The sequence below is a fragment of the Herpailurus yagouaroundi genome, unplaced genomic scaffold (assembly GCF_014898765.1).
Source record: "Herpailurus yagouaroundi ecotype Mexico unplaced genomic scaffold, PumYag 195, whole genome shotgun sequence".
NCBI lineage: Eukaryota > Metazoa > Chordata > Mammalia > Carnivora > Felidae > Herpailurus > Herpailurus yagouaroundi.
Window position 1 is genome coordinate 13,903,821 of NW_024412426.1, and position 19,561 is coordinate 13,923,381.

Here is a 19,561-nt window from a genome sequence, read left to right on the forward strand (position 1 = left end):
TAGGTTTTTATCTGAAGCAACTGGTGGACAATGTGGAGAACACTGGAGGTGGAGGAGGGCTATCTTTCCAACTCCTCCTGTTCAAGAAAGTGTAGGGTAAGTTACAGGGGTCATGGACTCCTGGAAATTGGGAAATAATTTTGTATGAATGTGTACTTTCTCAGGAAACGGCCCTCAGTATTGGACATTTTAAATGAAGTTAATAACATCATAAAAGGTCAGGGATCACTGGTCCATTGCTTACAGAATTTGGTAATTTTTAGACATTCATGTCAAACAAACCACCCAAATGGAGCCTGAGAACAGAAATCATCTGCTCCGGACAGAAGACCCACTGTAGCAAAGGCTCTGAATGTGGAATCAGGAAATCAGGTAAGCAACTGAGACAGCACTGAATGACAGCTGCAAGCGGAGACTACACTGGTATTCAGTGTGTGGAACAGTCTCAGAAGAGAATTTAAGAAACTGGAACATGGCTTACAAGGGTTTGAGATGTTGCTATTAACAAGAGAAATAAAACAAGTCTGAGATGTAGCTGTCAGGCACTTAAGAAGCGGCTCTAGTGGGAATGAACTTCCAACTTCATGGAATAAAAGTCTTTATCTACAACACAGCAAAGGCTTACAAAGGTCAAGAACAAAAAGGTCGTGCCAAAAATGAAGACAAACGTTTTAATCAAGAAAACTGTCAAATCTCTGTTTTCATAACTATATAAGCAACCTTTGTATTTCAGTCAATTAAGTTCTTTGGGTCATATATTAAGTGAAATTTTCATTCCTGCAGAATCATCACAACATAAACTAGACAAAACAAATAAAAAACCTAGACATTTTTTGACAAAACAAATTCCAACTTCACAAATATATAGAAGTCAAACAAAATGCTGTTACAAACTCCAAAGAGCAGGCCAATCATAATTCCTTGATCCCAATAACTTCCCATTAGTTCTATAACAAAAGTTTAGAGAGCAGAGAAAGGGTCAGAAGTTTGGTTTCCTCATCAAATTATCTAAATTGCACTAAGAAGTAATAATAATCAAGTAAACATTGTTTCTTATATTTTTCCACAAAGTAAAAAAAATTTGAAAAAATGTTAACAGAAAATATAAAACAAAGTTTTTATCAAACAGAAATCTAAAAAGCATTTCCTGAAAACTATGCTTATAACCAAGAAAATTTAGCTGTGAATAAATTCTCCACTCAGTTGTTAAGTGGGTCACTCAATTTCCTGTGAGAAGTGGCACCCAAGTCCATTGTGATTCCAAATGTTAGAGAAGACCTTCTTCACCGAGAAGTTAAAGTAATTTGTCTACATGCTTAAAAATGAGCAGAATTTAAAGTATTCTGGTTCCTGCAGAACCAGAGACTAATGACACCAAGAACTTACCAGGCTGACTGGTGACTAAGTGAGACAAATGACACCTGTTAGGAAAAGGACTGTGTTCAAAGAATATAGACAGAACTTCACTGTCATCTTATAAAACATCAAGATCTGAATGGGCTATAGGAAGTGAAAAATTTTTGATGTCTTAGTGATGGCTCCTGTAAAATTATGAATAACGCTGTCCATGGCACTGTATGTATAAATAAAATGAATTTAATTCTGAAAAGAGGATCCAAAGTTTGTTAGAAAAGCCTTGCTACACATGTATAAATATAATAGGAAGCTTCAGAAAGACTGCTCTGTAAGATGTTGGTTTCTCATCCCTTACCATGCCCCCCACCCCATTTAGATTCTTTAGCCATAGAATTGGCCCACTGTCATTTAAAGCTATCTACATTCAAGAAAACAAGATGTTGTAAATCAATCATTCTCCCCTCCAACACCAGGGGTTTGCCCAGCTATCAGAACCACCATTCTAGGGGCACCTGGGTGGCTCAGTTGGTTAAGCGTCTGACTTCAGCTCAGGTCATGATCTCGCGGTTTGTGGGTTCAAGCCTCGCATCCAGCTCTGTGCTGACAGCTCAGAGCCTGGAGCCTGGTCTGGATTCTGTGTCTCCCTCTCTCTCTCAAAAATAAACAAATATAAAAAAAAAAAAAAAAAAAAAGAATCACCATTCTTTTGGACTTATGTAGTAAACTTTGTCTTCTGGAACCAAATCATTTAAATTACAAAACACAGAGCTGCAATATTTTCCTTTGGAAAAGGCACTGACCCTAGAAGTCAGCAGATAAGGGAATTTGAGGCATGTGACCATAGACAAGTCAGTCTTTCTAGGCTTCAAATTTCTTCATCTAATATCAAGATGTAGATCAAAACTCTACAATTCTAAGTCTCTAGGTTAGACAGAGTCTGACAGTAGGCAGAAGCCTCTAGTTAGCCTCATACCTTAAACTGGGCAAACTGGCATCTCAAACGTTTGCAAGTTAAAGGGTCAGTCCAGGCATGGCTGACTGCAGTGAGGAGGGCCCCTTTTGATATCCCGTGGGGGTGTTTTTAGATGGAAGACAGGTATTGGCTACAAGCCACTGGTTTTAAAACCTGAATGGCTATTAGTAAAGCTACTCCTTCTTCCAACCCTAAAGAGTTTATAACCAGAATTTTCCTTTATGTTCTTATACCCATTCCTTCTCACACACCTCAGGCCCCCACATCCCAGTCAACACTTGGGGACCTCCATCACTTCTAACAGATCTTTAACAACAAAAATACAGGGGGGGGGGTCTGTTCTAAGTATATGTGTCAACCAATCTTTAGACAATAAAATACAGTTAACCCTAAACTACAGAGCAGCTACCTATTGTTTTAACATCTCTTATTGTTATCCTTGCCCATATACATAAATCTATTTACTCACGTTCAAATGATCTACTAAATTTTGTTGATGTGTTGGGCTATTTTAGTTAACTACCAAGCAAAACCCACCTTATGGGATAAACAAATTGGCAGACTGGCCGTCCCAGTCAAAGTCAAGTAGTCAAAATATGTACAAGCCTCTCGGAGGCTCATTCTTCACTCTGCTCACTCAGGATGTTAACTATTAATTGCCAAATAGGCTTCTTTCAAAGATACTGACACTTGTTAGAGATGCCTCTGTCTAAATAATCATCTGGCCATTTGCAAAAGGATGGGAATATGAAAGAGCCTTAGCACAGTGATTCTGTAATCCCCATCAGGTTACCCAGTATTGGCAGAATCCCTACTGGTAGCTGAGTGCCATTACACAGAGTTACAGTGTAACCGACGAAAATATAGAAACATCGCTTCTACCAGATTCACCTCACCCCAAGCCCAATGACTGCCCATCTGGAGAAGTCAAGTATATTATTCACACTTGGTTTCTTTAAAGGAAGAATTCTAAGAAGTGTGATTCTAAAATGAATCTTCTTCTTTAGAAACAAACTGTGGATAATTACCTAAACCTACAATGAAAACCAGAACTTTTCCAGTTCATATCACAGTTGAGTAGGATATTTAACTGGTCACTGACCCTCCATATAACTTTTCAACTGTCTTCTCCAATAAAGATGTCTGATATAAAATCACAAAAGCCCAAACGGGAACTTGCTCTTTCTACTAGGCCAGCTATCGTGATGTTTCCAGATTATTATTATTATTTTTTTTGTCAATTAGAATATCATTCTTAAAGATATATTGGAATTAAAGGTGAATCTTGATTTTCAAATTTTATTGCATTAAATATGTTTTCTCTTAAGTTTTTAAACCAAAAGACATCAGTATTTAGAGACTTTGGGTTTAACTTTGTTTCACGATTCTTAATCCTAAGAAGTTCCAGCCAGTAATAGTCTAAATTTACTCTCATCTCATTCTCTTCCTCAGTGGACATTTTCCTGATTAAGTACTTGAGAAGAAGAGAAATCCTGTATTGGAGAGAGAGAGAGAGAGAGAGAGAGAGAGAGAGAGAGAGAGAGAAAGGAAGTAGGGGCCAGCTCTGGCATTTAATGCCGAAAATAGGAGGCCTAGAAGAGGGGCTAGAAAGGTGAAACTCTAGTTATAAGTAGCACACCAGTAATTCACAGCTCTTTCTCAAATTTTAGTTCTAAGAAATGATTCTGTATTGGATTTTTTAAATTTGGGGATAAGTCTAGTATTTTACCACAAAGAATTTAAATTAGTATCACTCACATTCTTTAATTTCACCTTTCAGTCTCTTGTTTGTTCTTGATGGTTCATTCTATGAACTTATAAGTCTTCAAGAAACTGCCTGTACTGAAAGACAGCTTAATTTTTTTAATGTGAAAGTTCTTTCACGACCAAAGCCTCAGGATATGGATTTTCTCACCGAGCCTAGCATTTTAAAGAAATGATAGTGGTAAGAAGTGGAGCTCTGGATTATCTCCATGATCTAGAAAATTTCAAATGAGAAAAAAAAAAAAAAAAGCAGTCTTACAATTCAGACATCCTTTTTCTGAAGAATCAGAGATCATTTTTGTCTTACTAAATATGGATCACAAGACATCAGTTTTCCAGTTTTCATTTATCAGTCATGTTATGTACAAGAAAGACATTTATAGAAACACACACACGAATTCCTTTACACTACATTAAACTGAGGTGAACAAAACTATAGGGAACAATAAACATGAAAACATTAAATATCAATACTTACACAACAAAGTGGACTGTTAGCATAACACAGCTAACATACAATCACACAGAAAGACATAAGCATCAACTATCAAAATACCGTTTTGTCTCAATACCGCCTTATTTTGGCCTTGGGAAATCACCAAGCCCTAAAGCACCTGGCTTATTGCTTTCTCCTCGACTTCCTCCCTCAAGTTTCCATCCTTTTCACACTGGGATACCAATGTAGGAGGCTCCTGGATGTGGCCAGCCGCGCAGCAGCTCCTAAGGCGGCAGTGGCTGTACTCCGGGGAATGTAGAGCTTCTGGGAGATGTGGTGCTCAGGAGACAAAATCAAAGACAGCTGGTCCATGGCTCCGTGACTCTTGTCTTTGAACACTGTAATAGCATGGCTACTAGAAAAATCATTCTTCAGGTGCTCTGGAGAGCTCTCCACTGAAAAAGAAAGAACACACAAGTCTTCTCAAGGGGTTCTCATACTCTGCCTTCTCTCTCCCATTCTAGTTCTTTATTAACATGTGTTACAATCAACTTCCGTTACATGGTGACACCTTCTGTTACGATCAGAGATGAGCCTGGGAAACCAGTCAACAAATGGAAAAGAAATGAGGGTGGAGAGTCATGCGTTGAGATGAAGTAAATCCTTGTCAGAACGAGGAGAGGGAAAGAGAGGGGGGAAACCTACTTATGAACAGGAAGGGAAATTTTCTCTCTAGGACACGATAAAAATAAGTTGGATATGATTCCAACTCCAGGGAGGAGCCCTTACGCTCCCCTATTTCCATCCGGCAATGAACACAAGTGTACCCCACGGGTGTTTTCTATTGCCAAAGTGGCTCCAATTTGAGACTGTGCCAGTGTAAAAACAAAATTGAGGGGCGCCTGGGTGGCGCAGTCGGTTAAGCGTCCGACTTCAGCCAGGTCACGATCTCGCGGTCCGTGAGTTCGAGCCCCGTGTCGGGCTCTGGGCTGATGGCTCAGAGCCTGGAGCCTGTTTCCGATTCTGTGTCTTCCTCTCTCTCTGCCCCTCCCCCGTTCATGCTCTGTCTCTCTCTGTCCCAAAAATAAATAAACGTTGAAAAAAAAAATTAAAAAAAAAAAACAAAAACAAAAACAAAATTGACCAAGATATTTGTAAGAAGTTCCAAAAACCAGTTATCAGCCATAAAACAAATTCCTTGGGAATTAGTTTCAACTACGAAGAAAGAACCTTTTAAATGAAATAAATTCGCTGGGAACTCCAATGCCAAAAGTTCTGAACAGCAGGAAGGGATGCCAGGCATTCTCACGCGTCTACTCCAGGCCAGTGCACCCGCACCCGTTTGCCGCCTGCTTACAATGAGAGAAGGTGCTCTGATGCCAGCATCTAAGCAAACACACTGCTTCCTTCAAGAAAGCTCTGCTTTAGTTTAAAAAAAAATCTAGGTGAGCTAAACAATGTCCATCATCACAAACACTTCCCAAACTGCCACCGGTATGTTTACATTTTTTAAAGCATTGCCCTAGATATTTTTTTTTTTTTTTTTTTTTTAAGGATTTTATCTTTCTTTTTATTTTTTTTCTACGTTTTTTATTTATTTTTGGAACAGAGAGAGACAGAGCATGAACGGGGGAGGGGCAGAGAGAGAGGGAGACACAGAATCGGAAACAGGCTCCAGGCTCTGAGCCATCAGCCCAGAGCCCGACGCGGGGCTCGAACTCACGGACCTCGAGATCGTGACCTGGCTGAAGTCGGACGCTCAACCGACTGCGCCACCCAGGCGCCCCGCCCTAGATCTTAAAAAACACATATTTCAGAAAATCTAGAGAAAACGCAGGCATAATCAGTACTTTATTCATCTTTGCATTTTTAGCATCTAACATAGCAGCATGTGGCATATGTTCCGTACATTTGTGGTGAATTACGTTCAAGAATTTGAGAGTAAAATTCTGATCAAAAAGTTGTAATTAATGCCCACAAGAGGGGAAAAGAGCTGGTGCTTTCAAATAAAAACAAGTGGTTTTACACAAAGTTTTGGTGAGTTCAGATTTTAAAAGGGATAAAGAGTAGTGAAACTTCTGCTTCCGGACATAAGGTTAATTCAACAGGAATTGAAAAACAGTCTCTTCTGCCTTAAACAACTGGAAAACTGGACAAAATGTATGAAACAACAGCTTTTATACACTGAACAGCAAGCATGCAAGAGAGTAATCCCTGAGAGAAGGGAAACAAATGAAGTGAGCTTTACAAGGGCCTTGGCTCACTGTTAAGATGATTTCCTGGCTTCAGTACAAGAAGGGAGAATCCAAACTGAGCCTGGAGATCTTACTGGGTTGAAAAGACAGAGTTTGGAACTCATGGAGGCCAAGCTGCCTAGAATTTGTGGGAGCAAAGTACCAGAGAAGAAGCAGATGGAAATCTGCAGAGAGGTCCCTTTGAGTCTTAGGCTGGCTAGTGATCTGGCTCAGGCACGTGAGGAGACCATGAGGCCAAGGAGAAAACCATCCTGAAAGGACCAGGCAGAACAACCATTGTAGCTTCTGGGCAAAGTAGGTCGTGTTCCCACCAGACAGAGTGTAAAGAAATCCTAACATATGGAACATCTAGTCCTATCTCTACCCTCAGAATGCTACTGCCTAAATAGCAGGGCCAACAGACTAAAGACTTTTCTAGGCCAGCCAAATGAAACCTAAAAGAAATGCAAAAATGATAAAACCAATTTCAGGTGATTAAACTGCATCTTCCCCAATCCCCCCCAACCAATTGGTGGATGGGTGGATAGAGAAAGAGAGAGAGAGAGATACACACAGAGAAGGAAGGAGAAAAGAAGGAGAGAAGGGGAGGGGAGGGAAAAGAAAAGAGGCCCAGTCAATAATGTAAAATTCAGTGTCTGCCATATAACAAAAAGTTACCAGATGTGCACAGAAGAGAGAAAAATAGGACTTGTTCTCAGGAGAAAAAGCAACAGGTAGAAGCCAATTCAGCAATGACACAAATGACAGAAATGGTACACATGCCAGAATCACAAGGAAAGGGTATTAAAATAGCTGTTCTGGGGCGCCTGGGTGGCACAGTCGGTTAAGCGTCCGACTTCAGCCAGGTCACGATCTCGCGGTCCGTGAGTTCGAGCCCCGCGTCGGGCTCTGGGCTGATGGCTCAGAGCCTGGAGCCTGTTTCCGATTCTGTGTCTCCCTCTCTCTCTGCCCCTCCCCCGTTCATGCTCTGTCTCTCTCTGTCCCAGAAATAAATAAACGTTGAAAAAAAAAATTAAAAAAAAAAAATAGCTGTTCTAAGAGTACTCCAGGTGTAGGGGCACCTGGGTGGCTCAGTCAGTTGAGTGTTCAGCTTCGGCTCAGGTCATGATCTCACGGTTTGTGAGTTCGAGCCCTGCGTCGGGCTCTGTGCTGACAGCTCACAGCCTGGAGCCTGTTTCAGATTCTGTGTCTCCCTCTCTCTGCTCCTCCCCTGCTCGTGCTCTGTCTGCCTCTCTCTCTCTCTCAAAAACAAACATTAAAAAAAAATTTTTTTTAAAAAGGGTACTCCAGGTATACAAGAAGGCAGAGAAAAATACAAGTATGATGAGGAAAAAAAAAAAAAAAGATTTAAAAAGACCCAAACCAAACCAGTAGAGATGAAAAATACAATTTCTGAGATGAAAAATATACTGGATGGGAAAAGAATATATTAATCACTGAACAAGAAAAAGTGAGCACCATTAAGAGACAGTAATAGAAACCATCCAAAGACTAGGGAAAAGAAGTATACCAGTAGGTGTAGAAAAAGTGACCTATCGCATATAATGTGTAAAATTGGAGTTAAAAAAAAAAGGGGGGGGGGAGTGACAGAAAAACACATTTGAAGAATAATGATTGAATTTTTTTCAGACTTAATGGCAACTATAAACTTGGAGATCCAAGAGCTCAATGAACTCTATGCAGAAGAAATACAAAGAGAACTACACCAAGCCACCTTACAATCAGATTGTTGAAAATCAGTGATGTGGGAGAAAATCTTAAAAGCATCCAGAGAAAATAACACACTACAAAGGAACAAACACAAAAATGACAACAGACTTGACATCACAGTGACAAGCAAAGTGACATCTTTTAATGCAGTGACAAATATACCAACCTATGACTTTACATCCAGAAAAAAAACTTAAAGAAATGAAATGAAATGAAATAAAAATAAAGGCTTTGCCTAACGTGAAAGAACTGAGAAAAGACATCAGTAGCAGACCAGCACCACAAGATATGTAAGTTCTTCAAGCAAAAAATAAAATAATGCTGGACAGAAACCTGGACCTACAAAGGTGTTGATAAACGACAGTCTGTGGGTCAAATCCAGCCTACCTACCACCTGGTTTTTAATAAAGTTTTATTGGAAAACAGCTATGTTCATTCATTTGTGTATTATTTATGGCTACTTTGCTTTCCTAGAAACACACACTACCCAAACTGAAAGAGGAAGTAATAGGAAATTTGAACAGACCCATAACCAGCAAAGAAACTGAATCAGTAATCAAATCTCTCCCAAGAAACAGGGGGCCTGGGTGGCTCAGTCTGTTAAGCCTTGACTTCAGCTCAGGTCATGATCTCCCAGTTCATGAGTTCGAGCCCATGTTGGTCTCGGCGCTGACAGCACAGAACCTGGAGCCTGCTTCGAGTTCTGTGTCTCCTGCTCTCTCTGCCCCTCTCCGTCTCATGCTCTGTGTCTCTCAAAAATAAATACACATTTTTTTTAAATTAAAAAAAAGTCTCCCAACAAACAAAGGTCCAGGGCCAAATGGCTTCCCAGGAGAATGCTACCACACATTTAAAGAAGAGTTAACACTTATTCTTCTCAAACTGTTCCAAATAAACAGGAAAGGAAGGAAAATGTCCAAACTCATTCTATGAATCATTACCTTGATTCCAAAACCAGACAAAGACCCCACTAAATTACAGGCCAATACTCCTGATGAAACTGGATGCAATAATTCTCTACAAGATACTAGAAAATTCAATCCAACAGTATACATTAAAAGAATTATTCACCACAATCAAGTGGGATTTATTCCTGGGCTACAGGGCTGGTTCAATATTTGCAAATCAACCAATGTGATATATCACATTAATAAAAGAAAGGATAAGAACTATATGATCCTGTCAATAGATGCAGAAAATACAGCATCCATTCTTGATAAAAACCCTCAACAAAGTAGGGATAGACGGAACACACCTCAACATAAAACACATATACAAAAGACCCACAGCTAGTATCAACTTCAATGGGGAAAAACTGAAAGCCTTCCCTCTACATCCAAGAACGAGACCGGGTAGACCATTCTCACTTTTACTATTTAACACAGTACTGGAAGTCTTTGCCTCAGCAATAAGCCAACAGAAAGAAATAAAAAGGCATCCAAATCAGCAAAGAAGTCAAATTTTCTCTATTTGCAGGTGACATGATACCCTATATAGAAAACTCAAGACTCCACCAAAAAAAAATTGCTAGAATATATGAATTCAGCAAAGTCACAGGATATAAAATGAATGTGCAGAAATCTGTTGCATTTCTAGACACCAATAATGAAGCAGCAGAAAAAGAAATCAAGATACCTGGGAAAAAAACCTAACAAAAGAGGTAAAAGATCTGTACTCTGAAAACTATACAACACTTATGAAGAAACTAGGATACAAAGAAATGGAAAAACATTCTTTGCTCATGGATTGGAAGAACAAACATTGTTAAAATGTCTATACTACCCTAAGCAATCCACACGCTTAATGCAATCCCTATCAAAATACCAACAGCATTTTTCAAAAAGCTGTAACAAACAATCCTAATATTTGTATGGAAACACTAAAAGATCCCAAATAGCCAAAGCAATCCTGAAAAAGAAAAGCAGAGCTGAAGACATCACAATTTGGGGCTTCAAATTATACTACAAAGCTGCTATAATCAAAACAGTATGGTCCTGGTACAAAAATAGACACGTATATCAACAGAACAGAAAACCCAGAAATGAACCCACAATTATATGGTCAATTAATCTTCAACAAAGCAGGAAAGAATCTTATCATTGGTCAAAGACAGACTCTTCAACAAATGGTGTTGGAAAAACTGGACAGCAACATGCAAAACAATGAAACTGGACCACTCCCTTACATCATACACAAAAATAAATTCAAAATGGATGAAAGACCTAAATATGAGACCTGAAACCTTAAAATCCTGGAGAAGAACACATGCAGTAAGCTCTCTGACATCAGTCATAGCTCTAGATAAGTCTCCAGAGGCAAGGGAAACAAAAGCAAAAATAAACTATTGGGACTTCATCCAAACAAAAAGCTTCTACACAGCAAAGGAAACAATCAAAAACCTAAAACCTCCCTGAATGGGAGAAGGTACCTACCTGCAAAGTGATGGAGGGTAAAGAGTGCACTTGTGATGAGCACCAGATGACGTATGCAAGTGGTGAATAACTATATTGTACACCTGAAACTAATATTATAACATATGAAAAAAAAACTCAATAAAAACTTTAGCAAGCTTTGTGTAAATTTACATTAATCCTAAAATTCATATGGAAGGGGCTCCTGGGTGGCTCAGTCAGTTAAGTGCCCCACTCTTGATTTCGACTCAGGTCATGATCTCATGGTTCATGGGTTCAAGTCCTGCATTGAGCTCTGTGCTGACAGTGCAGAGCCTGCCTGCAATTCTGTCTCCTTCTCTCTGCCCCTCCCCAACTTGCACGCACGCACGTTCTCTGTCTCTCAAAATAAATATTTAAAAATAATAAATAAAATTCATGTGGAAAATGACCTAAAATAGCCAAAACAATCTGATAAAGAACAAAATTGTATGATTTCATGACTTATAAAGCCACACTAATCAAGGCAATGGTATAAAGACACACAGACTACTAAAACATAATAGAAGTCTAGAAATAGACCCTCACATATACAGCCTGCTGACTTTTGACAAAGATATCAATGCAGTTTAAAAGTGAAATGACAGCCTTTTCTTTTTCTTTTTTAAAGTTTATTTATTTATTTTGAGAGACAGACAGACAGCCAGGGAGGGGCAGAGAGAGAGGGAGAGAGAGAGAGAATCCCAAGCAGGCTCAGCTCAGAGCCCAATGTGGGAGCTCAAACCCATGAATCATGAGGTCATGACCTGAGCTGAAATCAAGAGTCAGATGCTTAACTGTTGAGTACCCCAGGTGCCCCAGAAAGGACAGCCTTTTCAAGAACTGATGCTAAAAGTGAATATTTATATGCAGTCAAAATAAACATTAATCCTTATATCACACCATAATAATAATAATAATAACAATACAAATAGTAACTCAAAAATTAACAAATTGGATCACAGATCTAATTGTAAGACCTAAAACTAGAGAACTTTCATATGAAAAAGAGAAAATCAGTTACTTGGGTTAAAAAAGATTTCTGAACAGGACACAAAAAGGTCAACCTTTACACTAAGAAAAAAATCAATCAGACTTCATCAAAACGAAAACTTTTGCTCTTCCAAAGATGCTGTTAAGGAAATAACACACTTGAAAATATTTGTGATGTATATATACATATACACACACACATATATATATCTGAAAAAAGCTTTTGTGTCAAGTATAATTTTTACACATCAATGAAAAGATGATAATTTAATGAAAATGAACAAATATTTGAACGTGCAATTCACTAAAGAAGATATACAGATTGCATGTAAGCACACGAAAAGACGGTAAACATCACTGGCAAAGAGGGAAATACAAATTAAAACCACAAGATACCATTACACACGCACTAGAATGGCAAAATTTTAAGACTGATAATATCATGTGTTGGCAAGGAGATGGAGCAATTGGAACTTTCATATATTACTGGTGTGAATAAAGAATGGTACTGCCACTTTGGAAAACATTTTGGCAGTTCTTAAGAAGTTAATCATGTAATGATCATGGGAGCCAGCAGTTCTACTCCTTGGCATGTACTGAGTATGTGTACACAAAGAGCTGTATGTGAACGTTCACAGCTTTTTTCATAATGGCCCAAATCCGGAAACAACGCAGATGTCTGTCATGTAATGAACAAATTATGCTATATCCATACAATGGGGTACTACTTAGCAGTAAATCAGAACAAACTTCTGACCTTGGCAACAATATAAATGAATCTCTAAAACATCCTAAGTGAAAAAGTTCGGACTTAAAAACTATACACTGTATGACTCTCTTTCTATGAAATTCTAGAAAAAGGAAAGTAACATGTCAGGAACCAGCAAGCAAGGGGAGTGAATGACTGCAGACCAACAGACGGACGCGAGGAACTGGTGGAATTGCTCTATATCATGATGGTGGTGGTGGTGGTGGTTACAAGACTGGATACATACGTCAAAACTCACAGAACTGTACACGTCAAAAGTGGCAAATTTCACTGTCTGTAAAACTGACTCCCCCAACCAAACTGCAAAAGAAAAAAAAAAAGGGAGTGGCAAAATAAAAGGGAACAATTGAGCCCAGAAAAACGTAAGGACTTGAGACAAATGCTAAAGTCAGCAATTTTTCAAGTTATGTTCTGGAAAAGATAAATGACAAACCACCGTATCTGTCAATTGTATGTAAACCTACCTGAACCAGCGTGTTTTTCTGGGGAATCCATCCCCGTAGGGGTTGCGCTGAAGGCTGCTGGGGGTAGCTGGGTTTGCTTTGCCTGAGTCTGAGTGCTGCTGGGCTCAAACTGGCTCCCTTCTGCTGACTGCTGTGACTGGATAAGCGAGATGTAGAACTCTTCCAATTTGGGCAACGTGGAAGAGTCTGAAGAACTCTCTGAGCTTGGCTGCTGCAGTATGGGAAAAGTAGGGCAAAAGCATGAAAGGTAATTGTTAGCATAACAGGAAGAATTAACCCTGTTTTGGATCCTTATATACCAAGACAAACATTTTTCATATCATCATTAATAACTGACTCACTTTTAAGAACCTAGATACTCTCCAGAAGAAACAAGTCCTTTTCTAACTTAGTGACCATCCATTCAATCCAGGAAGCATTTACTGAACACATGTTATGAGCAAACATGGTACTGTCTGCTGCCACACAGAGCTAAGGAAGAGTGGCAGGAAATGAGAAAGCGCACACGGCAGGCACACTGTCAGGCACAGCGTGAAGTTACTTGCACGTGCTTCTTCCTTTAAACCACAGTACAAGGCACTAGCTTAGGTGTTAGGTCTTCCTTACTGTGGGTCCTTTAACTTAGCATAATGCTTTTCACAAGAGGCTAAGTTATCCAAGGTCAACAAGTAGGAGACAAAGCAGAGACCAGAACTCAGCCCAGTCCATGTTCTCTATGCCCCACCTGCCCACCTCCTAGTAAGATAGGATCACTGTCCCTAAACTCACAGTCCTCAGTTAGGAAATAGCGTATGTGCTGCAGCGAGCCACGAATGGAGGCATTACCTGCATAGAACATAAAGTACTTAAAGGAAGGCTCCTCAGAAGAGACAAAATGGAGCATTAAGAACTAGGATTTGAGAGAAAGAGATGAACATCCCATATGGAGACTAAATTTGGGCTTCAGTGAATGGAGTGTCAAATTTTAACCATGAGATCCTGTATCCTACTATACCGTCATTGCTGAAGTAGATACAATCTATGTAACTTAGCACTTATCTTCTTCAATGTTAACTGGCATTAAGTTGTGATAAGGCTAAACCCTAAACTGCAGACCACTCAGACCAAGTGATTTTTACATTATGCCCTGCTGCCTTCTTTTAAGTTTGTTTTGAGAGAGAGAGAGCATGCACATGCAAGTGGGGGAGGGGCAGAGAGAGAGAGAATGAATCCCAAATGGGCTCCTCGCGGATAGCACGGAGCCTGATATGGGGCTCAAACTCATAAACCGTGAGATCATGACCTGAGCCGAAAAAAAGAGTCGGGCACTCAGCCAACTGAGCCACCCAGGCACCCACACGTCTGCTGCCCATTTTTACAAGTTTAACAAAAATCAAAATCGGAAACAAGTTTTTAAAGCTATATTCTTTTTCTTTCCTAAGGGTGATTTTTGAAGAAAGATGCACTGTTAAAACGTATTTAAGATGCACTGTGATAGCTTCTCATTCTGAAAAAAAAAAAAAAAAAAAAAAAAAAAAAAAACAACCCCAAACCCATGGATGAATCCTTTCTAAATCTGTATGGTACTCTGAGACCAAGTACCTTCAGTCAACTTAAGCACTTAGCGACAAGCAAGATTCCTTCTCCAAAGAGCGCTGTCCAGCCTTGCTGTTCAAAGTGTGGTTCGCCAACCAGCAGTAGCAGCATCAACCGGGAGCTTGTGTTAGATATGCACAACCTGTGTCCCCGTCCCAATGCCGCCCAGTCAGAACCCACATTTTTACAAGATTCTCCGGGCATCTGTAGGCACATTATAGTTTGAGAAGCACTGTTCTGCCAAATTCAGCTCTCTCTAGTTGTTAATGACTGACTCCATCATAGTTATCTAGAAATATACCTCATGGAACTAGAGATTAATGACAGACTTTCAAGAAACATGTTCATGATTAACATATGCAATCAAAAGCATAGCCCCAAACCACAATAACATACAATTTCACACTCATGAGGATGATTATGATACATAGTTTGAGAACGATTGAGAAGGTTAATTCTTTAAATGTTTGGTAGAATTCACCAGTGAAGTTATCTGATCCTTTTTTGGGGAGAGGGGTGGGGTTTGGTTACTAATTCAGTCTTACTTGTTATTGACCTATTTATTCAGTTTTCTATTCTTCGTGATTCAGTGTTGGTAGGTTGTTATGTTTGTAGGAATTTATCCATTTCTTCCAGGTTATCCAGTTTGTATATAATTGTAGTAAGATCATTTTTTATTTCTTTGGCATCAAATTTGATGTTTCTTCTTTTATTTTGATATTTGAGTATTCCTTTTTTTATTAGTCTAGCTGAAGGTTTGCAAATTTTGTTTATAGCTTCAAAAATCTAGCTCTTAATTTCATTGATTTTTTTCTGTTCTCTATTTCATAGATTTTTACTCTAATTTTTTTATTTCATGCCTTCTGCTAACTTTGGTCTTAGTTTGTTTTTTTCATTGCTGTTTTGGTTGGTTTGTTTGTTTTAGTTCCCAAAGATATAAAGTTAAGTCGTGTGTCACTGTTCTTTTTTATGTACGCATTTATTGCTATAAACATTCCTTACGGCTAAATTATATGAAAATATCTGTTTTCTATTTCTCTAACATAGAGGTTTAATAAATCTTTCAATTCTAGGCTTAGGATTTTCTTCTGAAGAGATAAATATATTAAATTGACTGAAATTAATTTTAAATCAACATACATTTTGTGTATATGTATTCCACCAAATGCTCAGAGTGGGATCATTAACCAGAACTTTACTTTCTAAAAATGAAAGTACAGGGGCGCCTGGGTGGCGCAGTCGGTTAAGCGCCCGACTTCAGCCAGGTCACGATCTCGCGGTCCGTGAGTTCGAGCCCCGCGTCAAGCTCTGGGCTGATGGCTCAGAGCCTGGAGCCTGTTTCCGATTCTGTGTCTCCCTCTGTCTCTGCCCCTCCCCCGTTCATGCTCTGTCTCTCTCTGTCCCAAAAATAAATAAACGTTGAAAAAAAAATTTTTTTTTTTTAAATAAAAATGAAAGTACTTCCCCATAAGAATCTGTCACAGTAACATTCATTAGACATTTACCTTTTGAATTCTGGTTGTGCCAGTATTTTTCTCCTGAGCACTCAGTCCCTCTTGCTTTTGAGCTTCTACTTTCATTCCATTCACAAGGCCTGAAGGCTGCCATGAATCATCCCATGTATCTTTGGGTTTAGAAAAGCACCAATCCTATAGAGAAAAAAATGCTACAATAAACTAAGATACGTTTTAGAGTGCTTTAATTTATAGTTGCTGTATGAGTACATGATCCAAACAGAGAATAACTTGGGCAAGGGAAAGGCAAACAAGAAAAAGTGTTTATTAAGTTTCTGTATCAGTGTGACTCTCCCCCCTTATTTTATTGGTCCACACCCAATACCTTGAATTCCTTGGAACACAGCTCTCATAGAAACAAATACAACTCTGGTTTGTATTATTTTCTTCAATACTGTTTTTCATGGCCAGATGATTTTTCATGATCATCTAGTATTTTAAACAGCACAAATAATAAGGAGCAATTTAACTATAGATATTTCTTCTAATAACCCGTGGGAAATAAATTTTAAGTATATAGTTAGGCCTAATATTAGCTATATTCTCAATGCAGAGATTCAGAGATTATATTACAAGGCTAATAAAAATAAAATTAGGGAAAACAGTTTATTTATAGATCCTAAGGCCAAAGGTTCCCAGTGATAAAACAAAAATCATAACAGTTGAAAGGACAGATGGGACAATAAGCCCATGATTTACTCTTCCCTGTTCCAACTTGTCCTCTTCCCGACCACTGCCATCTTGAGGGAAAAAAATGAATTCTTGGGAATTATCATCTGACAGATGCTTCTGAATACCCAAGTGTATAGATTTCTTGAGGAAATTTACATTCCCGTTTTTCAGTAATGATAAGCTTTCTGTTTTCCCAGGGATCTAACCTTCTGCGGCATTTCCTCACATGACGGATAAGGCTTCTTTCCACCAAGGCTTGAGGTAAATAAGTGGGAGGCAGCATCACCCCCTTTTCCTATTTTAGCCTGAAAAGGTAGCCAGTTCTCATCCCAAACATCATCACCAATAGTCACTGATTCTAGGCATGGCATTCCAGTGGGGATCTCATCCTAGAATGTATCAGAAGACAAAGTAAAACTTTAATTTACAGTTGCTATATGAGTACATTTTAAAATTTAGGTTTACAATTTTTTTCCTGACTCCAGGTAAAGATGGCAGTTTGCCATAATTTATAAATAGGTAATTTATTACTGTCTCTCTTCTGAAACATCACCAAAATAAACAGATTTAGGTATAAACTCATAAAGAGAAAAGAGGAGCAAATACCACCTACAATTATAGATACAGGAAAACAGACAAGTGACAACTTACTAAGCAGTCCTGAAAAACTAGAATCCTGAGCTTATAGGCAGGAAAAACTGAGAAGCAACCCAAATTTATACTACAGATACTATAAACCCTCAGGAATTGCTACTACAAGGTTTTTGGAAGTGAGAATGTAAAGTGGGAATGAAAACAAAAGCACTGGTTGAAAGTCTGTGTAAAAAGCAGTTAGCTCTTCAGATACCCTCCCCTTTTTCACAAACCCAAGAAACTATACTTTTTTTCCCCACTGGAAAACCAGAGGGTCTTCTTGGGGGATAAAACTGAGGGTAAGGCAAGCATAATAAAAACAGGGGAATTAAGTGAAGGTTTTTATCCTGAATATCAAGACCCCCCCAGCTCTGTTTTCAACAGCAGGACAGAGATGAAAGTAAACAATGCGAGTAAACAATGCACGAACTTGAAGACAGGTCTAATATAAACAACAAAGAGAAAAAAAACTGGGAAAACAAAAGCAAACAGAGCCTTGGGGACAATACCAAAGGCTTAACATTTGTTTCATGGGAGTCCCAGAATGAGAAAAGGGAAGAGTGCAGTGCAGAACATTATTTGAGGAAATGTCTGAAAACTTCACAAATTTGATGAAAGACATAAACTTACAGAGTCAAAAAGCTTAGTAAACAGGACAAACCCACAGAAATTCATGTCTAGATACATTATAATCTATCTGCTAAAAACTAAAGACAAAGAAACCATCTAAAATGTAGCCAAAAGAAAATGATAATTATAAAGGAACAACAATTTCAATACTGCAGATTTTTCATCACAAATTATTAAAGCCAGAAGGAAGTGGAATGAAATCTTTAAAGGGGTCTGAAAGAAAGGAACTAGTAATCCAGAATTCCACATCCAGCAAAAATATCTTTCAAGAATGAAGATGAAATACATTCTGAATGAAGAAAACTAAAAAAATTCTTTGTCAGCAGACATACTCTAAAGGTATTTCTAAAGGAAGTTCCTTGGACAGAAAGGAGGGGATACCAGAAGGACGACTGGAGTATCAGAAATAAAGAATAACAGAAATGATAAGTACCTGAGTAAGTACAATGGACTATTTTTCTCCTAAATCATCTATATGTTTGAAGGTGTAAAGCAAAAAAATTTAGCATTATAAATTCTCAACATCCATAGTTGTTATACGTAAACATAGCATAAAGGACGTGGGAAGGGGTAAAACACCTACATGGTGGCTAAGATATCTATATTCCACTTGAAGTGGTAAATATGGATTAGGTCTATTGTGAAAAGTCAAAGGTGTATATTGTAATTCCTAGAGTAACTAGTAAAAACACTACGTAAGTAGATATAATAAAAACATAATAAACTAAAATGGACTACTAAGAAAGTACTAAATAAAAAAAATACTGAAAAAGAATACTACTAAAAGAAGGAAGAAAAAGCAAAAACACAAAAAGCAGAAGGAGCAAACAGAAACACAATAAAATGGCAGACCTATCATCAAAACATACCGATAATGATATTAAATGTAAAATGTTTAAACATATTAATTAAAATTCAGATAATTAGAATGGATTAAAAAATGTCCAAGCTTCATGCTGTCTCAAGAAACACTTCAAATATAATGATATAGGTAGGTTAAGTTAGAGGTAAAAGGATGAAAAAAGATCCACTACGTCAAGAATAAAAAAATAAAGCTACAGTGGCTATCCTGATACTAGACAATGTGGGCATCAGTGCAAAGAAAGTAACTATGAATAAAGAAAGACATTTCATAGTGATAAAAGGGTCAGTTCACCAAGAAAACATACCAATCCTAACTAGATAGCACCTGACAATAAAGCTTTAAAATACATAAGGAAAAAATAAGAAGGAGAAATGGCTATAATCCAACATTATAGTTGATGACTTCAACATCCTTTTCAGTAATGAGTAAACTAGTAGTCAGCAAGGATACAGAAGTAAATAATACCACCAATCAACTAGATCTAATTGACCTTTATAGAACACTCCACTCAACAAAGGAGAAT

General features: G+C 38.3%; 1 protein-coding gene across 4 annotated transcripts in view; it reads right to left on the minus strand.

Moving 5' to 3' along the window:
* Positions 1 to 4,420: 4,420 nt before the first annotated feature.
* The window catches only part of TDRD5 (tudor domain containing 5), a 108,408-nt gene continuing 93,267 nt past the window's right edge, over positions 4,421 to 19,561 (minus strand). For all 4 annotated transcript variants that reach the window (XM_040446634.1, XM_040446633.1, XM_040446631.1 and 1 more), the window contains 4 exons: positions 17,117 to 17,299; positions 16,230 to 16,373; positions 13,150 to 13,360; positions 4,421 to 4,984 (listed from right to left, as the gene is read on the minus strand). In XM_040446634.1, the coding sequence (XP_040302568.1) occupies positions 4,740 to 4,984; positions 13,150 to 13,360; positions 16,230 to 16,373; positions 17,117 to 17,299 (783 nt within the window). In that variant the 3' untranslated portion in view covers positions 4,421 to 4,739. The remainder of the gene's footprint in view (positions 4,985 to 13,149; positions 13,361 to 16,229; positions 16,374 to 17,116; positions 17,300 to 19,561) is intronic.